At 33.6% G+C, this 16,555-nt stretch overlaps 1 protein-coding gene across 16 annotated transcripts in view; it reads right to left on the bottom strand.

The window, feature by feature from the left end:
• LOC138703320 (germ cell nuclear acidic protein-like) overlaps positions 1 to 16,555 on the bottom strand; it is a 300,735-nt gene that overhangs the window by 62,725 nt on the left and 221,455 nt on the right. For 14 of the 16 annotated variants that reach the window (XR_011333103.1, XR_011333098.1, XR_011333100.1 and 11 more), the window contains 2 exons: positions 15,620 to 15,732; positions 1,406 to 1,513 (listed from right to left, as the gene is read on the bottom strand). Coding sequence is in view for 8 of the 16 variants with exons in the window: in XM_069831106.1 (XP_069687207.1) it covers positions 1,406 to 1,513; positions 15,620 to 15,732 (221 nt within the window). In the remaining 8 variants the exon portion in view is untranslated. Of the gene's footprint in view, positions 1 to 1,405; positions 1,514 to 7,763; positions 7,832 to 15,619; positions 15,733 to 16,555 lie in introns of those variants that run through there. The other 2 variants (XR_011333104.1, XR_011333105.1) reach the window with 2 other exon arrangements.

Below are 16,555 nucleotides of genomic sequence, written 5' to 3'. Positions count from 1 at the left end.
CAGTAATGATGCAGGGTAACCAAAGTTTTCTCCAGTTGCACATTATTACAGAAATTAATATATATATATATATATATATATATATATATATATATCATAAAAATAATAGTAATAGTAATAGGCCTATTAGTTCAGGGGCCGCAATAAATGTTTCTGAGAGCCGCAAGTGGGCCGCGGACCGCGTAATGAGTACCACTGGCCTAGAAGGAAGGCCAGCCTCATGTTATACATACTATATTAAAATACCATTTAATACCATCCGTACAATAACGGGTTTTCATGTGTTGAAGGGTTCCGTACAAATTTTACGGAACAAGCGTTTGTCATGAGTCCTGCGCCAACAGCTTCTTTGGTTAACTCGCTGTTATTCGAGAACCAGTAAAGATTTTGAGTAGCCACCACTTTTAAAAGTAAATTTCCATTCTTTCTCAACATTTCTCTCGCTTTGACCCCCCATCTAAAGTGAAAAACAAAAAAGTTTTCCGCTTACCAGAGGTGAAGTTGCAAATGTCTATTCTGAACAGATCAATCTCCATCGAAGTTAATATTTTTTTTTCTCACTTTCCAAAAAAGATTTTCAGTTCGATTTGTTTTTCTATGCTTTCCTTAGATATTGAGCTATCAATCCAAAAAATTACAGCGCGATTGATTAAGTATTATAGGAGCTACAACATGATATACATTTAAAGGACCGGGAAATGTATAAGCCAATGCTTCCTATAGAAGCACGGCCGAGCGATATTGCTTTCTTATCATTACTACAGTCCCGCCTAGACCTCGATACTGCCGGGAGTGATCTAGTATCGGTAATCTCGGGACCAAGAGAATCTCGTGTTCTCTATCAATGAGTCATTTGGCTATGTTCGGTTGCCACACACTAAGCGAGACTGTGAAGATTACGCAACCGAGAACGGGCGATAATATGAGGCAGTCTGCCCGACTCTACTCCCTACCTCATACCTTAAGGGGCTGTCAGACATTTACTAATTTTAAAACCCGGTTGTCAAATAGACTGCTTAGACTGTGAGCTTTCCTAAAATATAATTTTTTCTAATATATGATTTTTATTTTTAACATATAATTTTCTTTATTATTTTAACAATTCGATTCACATTACTATAATTAGTTTGATTTTTAGAATTACATGTAACTTAACTTGTTTTCATTTTGTTGTTGTTGTTATTATTATTATTATTATTAATTGTATATTGTTCCTATATTTCTGCTATTATTCTAACACTGGTTGAGTGGAAGAGAAGGCTTTCTGGCTTTAACTCTGCCAGTAGAAATAAATCTATTACTACGGCTACTACTACAATGAATATAAAGACACAAACAAAACTGTCGCATACTACATTATTTAAAAAAAGTTACTTTTACTATTAATGATTTTTACACTATTTACCTGTATCCACAACTTGTGCATCTATATGTGAATTTTGTTTGAATGTTGTATTCATGACAGCGCTTTATGGGTGGTAATTCTGGAAAGATGAGTGTGGCTCTCCTAGCCCTGAAATAGACATAATATATTAAATATTTAATGTAATGATTCATGCCACAAAATATACAAAATCTGTTGTTTTTTTTTTTTTATATATTGACATCACAACTGTATACATTCAGGGAGAGAATAAATAAAGATTATGATCTGAGGGATTCGAGGGAATTTGAAAGGAAGCGTTCATGATAAATCACCTATATAAAGTGAGTCATAAGTCACAGAATCCTTTATGTCACATATCAAGGAGATCACCAACAATCTGAACAGAGTGGAAATAACCTGAGAGGGTACCTCCCTTATGTGACAGACCACAACATCTTGACATATGCTATACAGGAGGTCACAGGTTTTAAATGTAAATGGAATGATGTATCAAATGTCATTAGAAAATTCACAGAAATTCAGTGCAATCCATTTAATCTTACATTCATTCGTTTACAAGTTATGAACATACAAACTAACACAAATGACACTGCAGGAAAGTGAAAAGTAACACTCACGAAAGAGGAACAACTCATCCTGAAGTCTGGTGAATGAAGTTGTCCCGAAATTTGAGCTACCCTGGTAAACCGGTAGTATCATGCAGAGCTGTAGCAAATTCATTAGCAGATTTCATGAAAAAGAACTGCTATTGATCACGGAACCACAATAATGGTATTGGCTTCCGTTTCTACAGAAGGTGAAATACAGCACAAGTTGCCTCTTCACAATGTGTGGCATTAGCTGGTTCAATTGTGCGTATTTTGCATGTCAATAAATGACACCTACAAAAAAATATATATGCAGCAATGCCTCCTGTGTTCTGTTTCCTTGCTCTTCAGACCATGCCCCTAATTCCTTTCATTTACAAAATTCAAAGAACATCTTAGATCGAAAAAGTATGAGAAAAATGACTGTGCCATAATTAATGGCTGGGAAATATTTCTTCGCAGATAAAAAAAATAACAATACTGGAGCACAGGTGGAAGAAGTACTTTACACTCCAAGAGGATTATGTTAAAAAAATAAGTTATTTTCTATGAGAGGAACTATTAATATCATAAACCCCCACTAGCTTCATGCCCACATCCAATGAAAAGCATTTGTGTTACTTTGTTCATAACTTGTAAATAAAAGAACATAGGATTAAAATGGATTGCAGCACTGAATTTATGTGAATTTTAGAATCACATGATCCTATTTCTATGTGCACATGCTCACACAAATACATAAATACATGCACAAAAAAATCTGGTCTTAGGAATCAAATTCTCAACTGCTCATATTCTGAAAGAGCATGCTAGGACCCACTATTACGGCAGATAATGAAAATTTATACACCTCACTGTAGATGGTATGAGAGAGTAAAATTAGATTTTATCTGCAAGTGCAAAATTCAGTACCAGAGGCGAAAAAGAGTGTGATAATTTCCACGAGTGCATAAACTCTGTTTACTCTCATGTGCTACACAATATTTTATACATTACTGGTACCTATTTTTTTTTTATTTTTACTATCTGATCTTACAAGGCTTGCCTATAGACACAGAATAACACAAAATTTACAATAATCGTTGTACATGAATGGGCACATAAAAAAATATATATAGATAAAAATTTAAGATAAAATTTTTAATTGTAGGCACTTTCTTTGTAATGTGTTATTTATTACGAAGTAATAAATGAATGAATGTATAAATTCTGTTGCTAAAAAATGTGTTGATTGTCATGGAAAGAGTGATTTAAAAATTGTAATTCACTGTAGTGAGTTAAAAACTTCTAATTCACTGTTGTGAATAAAGTCATTGTTTACATTGCTAAGGACAGTAAAATGAAGATCAGTTTAAATACCAGTCATGGATAAAAGTATTAAAAACTGTTAACATGGAGAATACAGCCAACATTCTCACATGTCGTTCTTGTACTCAATGTCTTTTATGAAACCACATATTCACAGAAAGAATTGTTAAAAAATCTCTCTCGCACTATCTCTCTCTTTCTCTCTCTCTATAGTAGTCCCTCTGGGAGGATAATATTAAAATGGATTTGAGAGAGGTGGGATATGATGACAGACTGGATTAATCTTGCACAGGATAGTGACCAATGGTGGACTTATGTGAGGGCGGCAATGAACATGCAGGTTCCTTAAAAGCCGTAAGTAAGTACACAAATTGCTGTAGTGCTTCAATTTCAACATATTACCATTGTTTGTATACATCTGAATACTGATTAGTGTAATATGTTAATAGTCAGTGATGTATGCAATGGAACTGGTCACCCTATCCCATTATCTCCTGGCTTAGTAACCTCATGAGTGATGCCTTATTGGTGTCATGAGGTTCAAACCTGTCTCCAGATAGTTGACTAAACAACAAAAACTTCTAAGCTACAAGATTTACAAGGTAAAACAGAGAATTTATTTATTCAACTATGGGTCTCGAAAATTACTAGCAAATAATTTCAAAACTGCGAACTTACAATTACAATTAAATTACACTTGTCTAATTCCCCAATGGAGGTGAGCATTTAGTAGGGAGACCAACATGCTCTATGTTCTACCTTATCTATAATTCATTCTGCTTGGAGAAGCAGTAATAAATGTATAGCTATACCTGATTTTTGTTTTCTTTTGTGTTTTTGTTGACGAGATGATTGTAAAAAATTGTTTGGTTATTATGTTTCTGTTAAGTTATGTTAATCCAGTATTTGAGTTTAATTATTTCATTATCATTTCCTTGAAGTTTACTTAGTTTCTCTTTGTGAGTTTTTGAAGAATAATTTCTGTTTTTTTTTAATATAATATTTCAGTGAAATAAAAAAAAACTTAAAAAAAAAATATTGATCTGGTTTTCAATCCCAAAGACACCTCAACTTTCTTATATCATAATGGAGCAACAACTAATCCAGATTTACCCATGGTAGCCTCACAAATATCGCACCAAACTAGAAGAGAAGTAATAGAAAATCCAGGCAGCAGCCATAGAGCAGTAGTATTATCAATAAATTTAGCAAAACAGCACAACAGACAAAAAAGACCCTTGGAACTTCAAAAGAAAAAATTGGAATAAATTTAGTGAAGAAATAGACAGAAAGATAAATGACATCAATCCAGAAGACAGTCAAAGAATTTTGTAGCATTTTACAGAAAGCAGCACAACATATTCCCAGAGGCAAGCAAATTATAGGCATAAATCTTTTTTGAATTCACAATTACAGTCACTCAAAAATCAAGAGATTTAGCACGCCAAAAAGCAGAAAGTACACATAAGCAAGAAGATATAATCCAGTGAAGAAAAACAGCAGCACAACTACAATTAAACATTATTAAAGCCAAGAAGAATTCATTTAATTCATTTCTACAAATTTGAACTATAGAACAGATTCAACGAAAGTTTATCAATTCATGAACAATTTAATAATAAATTTCCACCTAAAATCCAGCAACCTTTGGTTGCAAATAGCAAAGAAATGACAGATAAGAAGATAGCTGAAAAATTTAACACCTTTTAAGCGAATCAATATTCACTCAGTAAGGAAAATAAAAGAAAGAATAAAATATTCAAACAAAAGAAAAGAGATGACGAAATACTTTTTTAAAATGTTACTCTCGAAGAATTAAAACAGACAATAAGAGAACAAAAAAATAAATAACAGCCTGGCCCAGATAACATTTTTCTTGAATTCCTAAAATACCTTGGAAACAATGTCCTAAGAAAACTCTTATTAATTTACAACGAAATATGGAACTGTCCTCAAAATCTTCCATCTAATTGGACAAAAGCTACAATAGTTCCTATTATAAAACCAAATAAAAATAGAGAGACCACCTCTGTAGTGTACAGGTCAGCATGCTGGTCTCTTACGCAGAGGGCCCGGGTTCGATTCCTGGTCGGGTTGAATTTCCTGGTTGAAGTTTTTCAGAGTTTTCCTCAACCGTAAGGCAAATGCCAGGAAATTCGGACCACAACATCCCTGAAAATCACCGGCCTCATTCATCACCGAAATCATATTCATAACAAATCAGTAACATATATACAGTCGCCATCTAGTTCACAACAATAGAACCAGTCTCAACAATAGTACACAGGCCTTCGGATTTCAACCAAAGATTAACTCGCGATATGACCAATGATGTTAAAGCGAGTATAAATAACAGCGAGGGGGGGGGGGGGAATAGAGAAGAAACATCCTCATATAGACCAGTAGCCTTAATGTCAATGTTAGCTAAAATCCAGGAAAATATGATTATAGCCAGGTTGAACTGGCACTTTAGAAAAGCACAAATTTAATAGCAAAAGAACAAGCTGGTTTTAGACCAAATCGATCCACATAACACCAAATAGCATATATAAATCAAGATATCAAAAATGAGAGTGTTTTAGCTGTCTTTGTAGATCTGAAAGGTGAATATGATACAATTTGGAGAGCTAAATTGATTTACAAATTAATAGAAATGAATATCAAAGGCAATATGCTAGAATGGTTAAAAAAAGTCCTTAACCAATGGTGGATTTCAACAAAATACAGTAACTGCATCTCGTCTTACAAACAAAAATTGGTCTACCACAAGGAGCAGTTTCAAGTACTACACTATTTAATTTATATATAAATGATTTACCAGAGGAATTGAAATCAATTGAAAATATCAACACATGTATGTTTGCAGATATAATTATGTGGACTAAATCAAGAAATAATAAAGATCAGAAAGTTAATTTAGAAAATAAAATGAACCAAGCCTTAACAAATCTTCAAAAATGGACAGAAGCCAATAACAAGCAAATAAATGCCAGAAAACAAACTATCAGTTCTTCTTCATGAAATATAAAAACGAAAATTTCAACTTAAATATACAAAACAAACATTTAGATGATTCAATCTGGAAAACAAATTTACATCTGAAACTTTACAAAAGCGGAGAGAAAGGGAAAATGTTACAATGGATTAGAAAAATCTTTAAAATGCTCTGTGATATGTGTGGAATGCATAGCATAATATTTTGTGGGTATTTGTGCCCTTATCAGATGTTGAGACGCTATTTTTGAACTTCCTGGATTATAGATTTTTAAATCACTTGACCCCTTTTATTGTTGTTTCCGGTAAATTGAATTTTCAAAAAATTTTTTTTTCTTTAAAATATTCTTTCAAATTTGTGGAATACATTGCATAACATTTCGCGAGTATTTTTGCCCTTATCAGTTGAGACGCCATTTTTAAACTTCCTGTGCTATGGATTTTTAAATCACTCACCTCCTTTTATCGGTTTACGGTAACTTCATTTTTTTTGCTACATTGCCAGACAAAACTGGATATAATTTTTGAACTATTAAAGATACATGCATGAAATTTAGAATACATATTCTTTAGACTATTAGGAAACTTTTCTCGGTAACAGAATTTTGTTAATTGATTTCATTTTAAAACTACGTCCGTTTGTTTGCAAGAAAGTAATTCAGAAAACTGTTATTAAATTTTAATTGTTTATTTTACAAACATAGGGACTAATATCAAAATTCTGGTACAGATAGTTTGTAGAGCATGCTTTTGCAAGTACATTGCAAAAAACGGGATGAAGCTACCTTTAAAAATGGTTTAGTTATATCGGTTTTAGTAAAATCCTGCATTGGGTATATTTTTTTCAAATCTGGGCCCCCAATTTTTTTTTTCAAAATATTTATTTTTGGTTGAGTTGCTACAGGTATGAGCTCTCTACGCACAAAAAATTAATATTTTACACCGAATAGGAAAAAAGTTTAAAAAAATACCGTCCTCTCCCTTTAAATAGTATTTGGTGTAGCTCTCGGATCAGAGCTTCAAACAACACACAACAGAAGCATGTGCGCCTAGAGGAAGGCACTTACGTATGCATCACATTCTCGCTATTTCTATGTCTTTCCTGTAACTCCGAGAAATGAGCAAGCATTGCGATACTTGCGGTTTGCAACCTGCGGATGGTAATACGCCTATACAGTATTCAGAAAATCAAAATAAATTTTAATGTACGTAACGCCATTTTGAGAAATACACATGCTACGAAAATATTGGGCTTGCGCAGCAAGCGTAGCATGAACGGAGAAATCGCCCCTGCTTAATCGCTTTTGAAGACTTAAACAAATGGTGCCTAGATAACACTATGACCGTGAACACTGAGAAAACAAAATGTCAAACTTTTTCTCTATGTCATAATCAGCTAACACTGGCCATAATCTACAACAATACACAATTGGACAATGTCCATACATTCAAGTATCTAGGCGTTACTCTTGATAAAATAAGCTCACATGGAAAGATCATTGCTCCGAGATAGCTTCAAGAACCCATGGTAGACTCTCCATACTAAAGCGGATTGCTGGAACCAAATGGGGATGTGCTATATCTACACTAAACTGTACTTACAAGACATATGTGAAACCAATCATGATATGAACAAAAAATCAACATTGATAAAATGTTTAGGTGGAGTAACATGGGGAAGTTCTCAAGACACACTAAACAAAACATACAGAACTTATATAAAAACAGTAATATAATATGGCAGTGAAGCAATTGTTACAGTCAACAAAACAAGATCAAAGAAAATAATATATTAAGACTCATAACAGGAGCAGTTAAGACCATGCCCACCAAAGCACTGCAGTTATACACACAAAAACTCATAGTAGAGGAAATTAAAAGCAAGCAGGAGAAGCTTTTCTCAGAATCAAATCTTTACCAGACATAACGTTGGTAAGACAAACACCACCAGCAAAAACCTTAAAAACACAGATATAATAAGATGTAACACACAATATCTAAAAAAAAAATTATCAATAACAACAGAAGTAGAAAATACTGTACCACTACAAAATCCTCTAGACCAAAGGTTCCCAAATGGCTTGTCACAAAGTCCCATGTCGCGAAATTTTGGAATTGAAAAATAAATGTTATACCATCCAGAAAATCTCTTTGCAAAGCATTTTTTATTTACAACGAAGTCTTTCATATAGTATATTTATTTTGAGCCAGACTCTAAAAATGAAACGTGAACACCTGCAACAATGTTCACTTTAATTCCAGTGGTGGCTCATGGCTGAAAAGAGTGTGTTACAATATGGGAAATTCACTTTAAAAAAGTCGTTAAAATTTGGTTATCTACTCACTAGTGGAGTAGTGAAGTCCATGCTGCAGAAGCTGTCAATCAGTGTTGCCAACAAATAAATTGTATCCCTGTCAGTCTAACACCTGGAAATCGCTCAGAATTCGTCAAAATTAAAAAAAAAAATAATAATAAGACCCACTCGATATATCTATATACAAATGAAAGAAAATATTAACGCAACTTCCTTACCAATCCTGATTAAAATAATATTAATTCATCCACATCATCTGCCTCTAGTTCTGCAGTTGATGTACTGGGTTGGTCTGCGCTCCCTCCAAAATTAAACAATTAAAAATAACAGCAGCTTAAAAAAGTCAAAAGGAGTGCACAGCATCTTTTAATTAAATTGTATTAAATATAGTACATATAAATAAACTAATAATAAATGTTATAAACAATACGTTTCAGTTTTACAGGAAAGTTTAATAATTAGCATAAGAATAAAATAGTCGTCCCTATATTCTGTGATCTTACTTACTTAGTGGCTTTTAAAGAACCCGGAAATTCATTGCCGCCCTCACATAAGCCCGCCATTGGTCCCTATCCTGAGCAAGAATAATCCAGTCTCTACCATCATATCCCACCTCCATCACATCCATTTTAATATTATCTTCCCACCTACGTCTCGGCATACCCAAAGGTCTTTTTCCCTCCGGCCTCCCAACTAACATTCTATATGCATTTCTGGATTCGCCCATACGTGCTACATGCCCTGCCCATCTCAAACGTCTGGATTTTATGTTCCTAATTATGTCAGGTGAAGGATACAATGCGTGCAGCTCTGCGTTGTGTAACTTTCTCCATTCTCCTGTAACTTCATCCCTCTTAGCCCCAAATATTTTCCTAAGAACCTTATTCTCAAACACCCTTAATCTCTGTTCCTCTCTCAAAGTGAGAGTCCAAGTTTCACAACCATACAGAACAACCGGTAATATAACTGTTTTATAAATTCTAACTTTCAGATTTTTTGACAGAAGACTAGATGACAAAAGCTTCTCAACCGTATAATAACACGCATTTCCCATATTTATTCTGCATTTAATTTCATCCCGAGTGTCATTTATATTTGTTACTGTTGCTCCAAGATATTTGAATTTTTTCCACCTCTTCGAAAGATAAATCTCCAATTTTTATCGTTCCATTTCGTACAATATTCTGGTCACGAGACATAATCATACACTTTGTCTTTTGGGATTTACTTCCAACCCTATCGCTTTACTTGCTTCAACTAGAATTTCCGCGTTTTCCCTAATCGTTTGTGGATTTTCCCCTAGCTTATTCACGTCATCCGCATAGACAAGAAGCTGAGAAGCTGATGTAACCCATTCAACTCCAAACCCTGTCTATTATTCTGAACTTTCCTAATGGCATATTCTAGAGCAAAGTTAAAAAGTAAAGGTGATAGTGCATCTCCCTGCCTTAGCCCGCAGTGAATTGGAAAAGCATCAGATAGAAAGTGGCCTATACGGACTCTGCTGTAAGTTTCACTAAGATACATTTTAATTAATCGAACTAGTTTCTTGGGAATACCAAATTCAATAAGAATATTATATAAAACTTCTCTCTTAACCGAGTCATACGCCTTTTTGAAATCTATGAATAACTGATGTACTGTACCCTTATACTCCCATTTTTTCTCCAATATCTGTCGAATACAAAAAATCCGATCAATAGTCGATCTATTACGCCTAAAACCACACTGATGATCCCCAATAAAGTGCCGGATAGTCACTCCCATTCCGAGGCTTACTGTTAGGTTTCGTACCAAGCTGTTTTTTAAGGTGATGGGTTGTTAGCCCTTCGCCCAACCGCCAAGCTGGAGGACAACCATTATCGGCTGTCCACGACTGCTTATTCAATATATTCGCAGCTACCCTCCATATCTGGAGGCCGTCTCCTCTATCCTCTATCTTCTGTGATCAGGATTTGTAAAATAGATATAAACTCACAAATAGTACACTACTGCTCCTCGGAGATGTCGTGACGTCCGCGAAATTATTTGTAGATTGTACAATCCAACTATACAAATAGTCATTCATTCCTGATTGGTTGCAGATTTTATAAAACGCCAATGAGTCATTCCACGTCAAATCGCACAGCAATAAAACACGACCTTCTCGGAAATGGTAGAATTTTTTTTCATGAATTCCAGACATCAAATAAGGAGACCCGTATTGTTTCATTTTCACAATTACTAATTATTTGTGTAGTTATGACTATTTGAAGGTATGCAAATTATGCGCGCACTGTTACATAAACTCACTTGGAACGCTGTGTCTACATATAATTGAGATTTGCGGTTTGGCGCATTTGAAAGACTAAATACAACACTTTTTATTACTTTAGGCCTATCACAAATAAATTTAAAATTTGGCCTATTTTTTTAATAATTTCTTTTTCAAAGCAAAATTACTATATTAAATAGCCAAGTTAAAAATCTGAAAAAAATATAGACTTGTTCGCTGATGTATTATCTGTAAACTACTGCATTTATAAATATGGGATCGGCACCCATACATTTGTAACAATTTATTTTCCGGAGGCATGCACGCGCTCGCGATGCCCAGCTAATGAACTGCTTGCAGCCATAGGCTAGAAGGCTGCCCGGGGAAAGTTTTACGAAATCCCCCGTTACATCTGATGTCACCATACTAATCATCAAATGATTAATACCTTAAGGAACAGTAAATATCTTATCTAAAGTTATTTTATTATTGTCAGCTCAGCTAAGAGGGGAAGCCCTTCACAGTGCTGTATGTTTTTACTGTAATACAGCAAAGTGTTTGATTATAGCAAGGCTATGTAAGGCAGTAAACTTTATGGCAAAAAACAGATGGCAGGAGACAAAATATAGAAGAGAAAAATAATCAGTTTGGGTTTGAATTTCACAGAGTGACGTGACTTCTATACAACATGATCGCGTAATATATAACAAGTGTTTAAATCCATTTACCTTCCTAATCACGCTTTTAAAAAGAATAGTACACTAAGACGCATAAGTCGAGACTAATTGATAAAGCTCAATTTAAAGGAGTCTTTGAATGTGCAAATATGTGATTCATTCTGTAAAAATCAATCAATTTCCGGATACGTCAGGTGAAATTATATGTGAAGCTGGTAGTTCTTGTGATATTAATAAACATGAATCAAATGAAAGTGCGGACAGAGAAAGTGATTATCCCAGTTCTTCTTCTAGCAGTTCTATGGATACAGTGCTAGAAATCACTAATATTGAGGAATTAAACAAGAGTTTGATGTCAATAGAATCCCCTATCAAGAAAAGAAAGCTACAACAAAAACAATACCCCCGTGAAAAGTTTCAAAAAGTAAAAGGCTCCCTAGCATGTAAAGTTTTTCATGTAGAAGATGCATAGTCATCCTTTCAAAAGTCAGCCATATTTCATTTTTGACGGAATGCTAAGAAATATACAACCTGAAAATTACATAGTTATTGCAGACTTTTCTGAAAATTATTCATTTGTAATACAAGATTCAATACAAGGTGTTCATTGGAACATATGCCAAGCCACAATACATCCTTTCATAGTATATTTCAAAGGAGATACAGAAATTCGTCACAAAAGTATTGTCATCTCAGAAACCATGAAACATGACACCGATCCCTTTCACTTTTTTCAATCTGAAGCAATCAATTTCTTAAAGCAAGAATTCAACGATATGAAAAAAAGTCATCTACTTTTCCAATGGATCAAATGGATAAATGGATAAAAAAAAATTAATAATTGCTTACATGAAGACGATTACGGAATTAGTGCTGAATGACACTTCTTTGCAACGTCGCATGGTAAAGGTCCATGTGATGGCATTGGAGAAACTGTTAAAAGATTTGCCACGAGAGCCAGCCTATACAAGATCCTATAACAACACCAAAAAAACTGCTTGATTGGTCGCAATAAACACTTCTAACTTGTCATTTATATTTTGTCCATTGAATAAGCACAAAAACCACACTGAAAATTTGCAGGCCAGATACCACAATCTAAAACCAATAACTGGTACATTGAAATTACATTCTTTCATTCCGTTGTCAAAAACTGAAGATTTAGTAAAACAATTTTCTTTCAAGAAAGAAGGTAGGCGAATGAAAATTTAAAGTGTGAATGAAAAGAAACATTTAAAAAGCATAATGTACAAGTATCTGAAGATATCATAATAAGTAAATTAGCAGCGTTTCCTCGAGTGACTTGATCCATACTGGGTGTAATGTTGCAACGTTCAGTCAATCATCCAGCGCCGATAAACCTCCCAGCGCGCTTCAACGCTTCCCGTCCACTGCTGCTGCACCGACCGCTACACATTGTGTCGTAAGTAATTAAATTTCCATTAAACTATTGGAGATCCCATTCTGATTTTTTCTGGAATTATTAAGAATACCTCAGTGCACCTAGTAAGATTTTTTTTAGATTTTTAATAGGGCTATTTCACATTGATATATAAGTTTTAAAAATTGAATTATAAAAAAATATTTGTAATAATTATATTAAAATTAGTTAGTAAATATTTAATAAAAGACAGTACTTTGAGCTTTTAAATGCATTTTTTCAAAAAAATTTTAACATCAATATTGTCAGAAATATGACGCTTTAAATGTTGCATTGTGCGACATTTTAAATGAATTTTAACAAGTAATATTTTAAAAACATGTGGACTTAAGAGGAAATAAAAATACACTTGTTGGTTTATTAGACCCATAGAGTTGGTAAAAAAAATATAAACGCAATCAGAAATATGAAGGTCAAAATTTGTATAATTTTATGCGATTTGACGTGGAATGACTTCAATGCGAACGCGTCATTTCAACTCACTGCTTTCCCTTGCAGCTCACACTGTTTATAATGGGAAACCATAGATTACGTCATACATCAAGAGAATGTAAGATCTCTGCTCATGTGCAAGGTTTGCTGCATTTCACTGAAGTTCATTGCGATAAGGAAGTCGGCATACATTACTGACTGAGACTTACAGACAATGCACAACCTATAGACAATAGCAGTTCCTGATTCTTCGTGCATTAGAATGCGAAACACGAATGAAAGAAAGAAAACATAAAGAAGATTATGCTAGGAACAGGAAATTAACTGCATGCTACAGCACTGCATCCAGCATAGATATATTGGGATTTTTTACACACACTTTTTGTTTTTTTCTAATGTCACTCAAGTTGCTACTTGTTTTTTTTTTTTTTCATATCATTTTCGATTGCTAGTTACATCGACCTATCTACAACACTGGATACCCGACACTACACAGAAGTTATCAGTGCTTTTTTTCCGGTGGAACATGCTGGAACGGCATTCCGGCACCTTTTTGTTGCACTTTTCATGATGGGACCGAAATATGTGTGAATAATTATGCTTTTAATATAATTTTTCTTTGAAATATGCTTAGACCTTAAAAGTCTTAGTTGGACGAAATGAAGATTAAAAACGACAAAATTCCCGTGGAGTGAACAGTAATCATCTCCCCGTCTGCTATCAAATATTCTACACAAAGTTCCACCACCAGAAGAATAGCACTGGTTATTATTATTATTATTATTATTATTATTATTAAAAAGAAATAAGTGCGTTGCGTTATCGTGAGTGTTCAGTAAAGTGTGTCGTCAGCCAAAAAAGGTTGGGAACCACTGCTCTAGACTACCACTCCTATAACATCAATCTTGATTTAGAAAGAAAAAATTAAGAAATATGAACATACACAAGAGAGATATCCACAATTAGAATGGCTGCATATATACATTGATGATTGGTTCACTACTGAAAGAGAAGGCAATGCCGGAGTACATTCATCCCTCTTTTCACATTATATAGCTGTAGGTGAAAAAAAATCTAATTTTGATGCAGAAATAGAAACAATACTATTTGGAAAACCTATTATTTGACTTTCTTGTGTTAGTGTTAAATAATATGTTTTCCGAAGTGATATAGTGTTAAAAGTAGTGTAATCAAGATGTATAATACTATTTGCTCTAGAACAATTGATATATAGACCCAATATGTCTAATAACACTGTCTTATTAGTAGATTCAAAAGCAGCAATATAAGCCATAGCACCAAACAAAAGAACTGTTACAAGGAAAATCAGGGAGATAAGGAAATTAATAAAAATTCTTGAAGATACACACTAAACTATGTTGTCAGTGGATACCATCACACATTGGCATAAATGCTAACGACACTGATGAACTAGCAAAAAGGGGCACAAAATTCAGGATTACCATACGTCCTGGAAAACCAGGATTGTCCCAGTTTCGAGGGTTGGACAAAGTGTCCTGGCCGGTTTGGTAAAAATTCCAGATTTACATAATATATACATTTTATGATAATATTATGTCATTTCCACTATGAAATGTATTTGAAATTTCCACCTCAGCTGCCATATTAAAATTCGATTGTTGTTAATCGATTGGAAACTTAACTACAATCACTTTGGTTTAAATTTATCGATTAGTATTGGCAGAAATAAATAAACTTGGAAGACATACAACCTAAAACCCATAAAGAAATCCTTAGCTATTTTCAAGTTGAATACAGGACATGACTGCCTGCATCACATCTTTTCAAGATTAGAATTTACAAGACAGAAGAAAGTTCACTGTGCAACATACAAGGATCGTCAATGAACAAAGAACATTTGTTTCAGTGGACTAAACTGAAGAAAGAAGCACAGCAGTGCAGAAATCTGAGTGCTCTTTACTGAGAGGTAAGAAGCAAAATGGGTTAAATGATCCCAAAAGCAGCCACTGGAAAACAACAACATATTTCAGTGAAATTTTTTTCACTACATATGAACTGAAATATCTCAGCTATCTTCTATAATATCTGCGATTATCAGAAGCTAGCCAATATTTAAATTGGACTGTAGTGCACGCTCATAGTCAAATATGTGCAATATTAATAAGAATGTGATGCAGACAAAGACATTATGCAGTTCAAACAAAATGTAATCATACAAGCAAACATTCTAGTTTCACATTACCAAGCTTTCCAACATGGCCCATGACCATCCTTCATCCCATCCATAATCCAGGCTGCTGCATGGCACATTTCATGAATTAGTGTATCTCGTAAACGATCAGATGTGTCACATACCTACAAAATATATTATAAAGAAATAACTCAATAAGTACAGAAGTAAAACTATTATTGCAAAAGCGAAATAATATAAAATATATTACTTAATAAATGATTAACTATAATGATATTTCAAATATCCACTCCCTGGACTGACAACTCATATTTTTAAAGACAAAGACTATTAGGTCACTTTGAATCATCTAATCATTTATTAGGAGTTCATTTTTTTTTTCAATGTCAGAAACTTAATGATAAAATTAATATATGGTGATTACTTTCACGTGTTAATTAACACCATATATTGTATTCCTAAGTGATATAGTGTTAAAAGTTATGTAATCAAGATTGATAAAATTAATATATAGTAATTACTGATTTTAAACTAAATTATCTAATTCACATATTATAGAGACTCTATTTCTATTCCTTCTTAGATTCATTATAGAAAGACAGATTTGGAGAACCTGATTTTAGGGTGTTTAGTGATAAATAGGAGGTGGATTTTAGCATATTTGCATGTTTTATTCTTTAGTTGTAAATCATAAGCTACCATTTTATAAATGCCTTTCAGGTTATATACAACCAAAGAACTAGATCTTATAGTGCACATATATGCATATTTAAGTATTCATGCATATTTCAGCTTTTAGCACATATATTGATTTTTTACTTAAAACAAGATCAAGAATATGGAAAATCGGAAAAATGAAGTACAGAATACAAGGAGACATTTACACATTGACATTACAGTTATTTATTGCAATCTGATAATATTCAGATAGTGCATTGTTGCCCATAATAAAGGCAATGCTGACTCTGTTCAAATGTATACTGTAAT

Source organism: Periplaneta americana, chromosome 7 (assembly GCF_040183065.1).
Source record: "Periplaneta americana isolate PAMFEO1 chromosome 7, P.americana_PAMFEO1_priV1, whole genome shotgun sequence".
Lineage (NCBI taxonomy): Eukaryota > Metazoa > Arthropoda > Insecta > Blattodea > Blattidae > Periplaneta > Periplaneta americana.
Note: the sequence above shows the minus strand (reverse complement) of the source record. Positions and strands in the feature narration are given on the sequence as shown.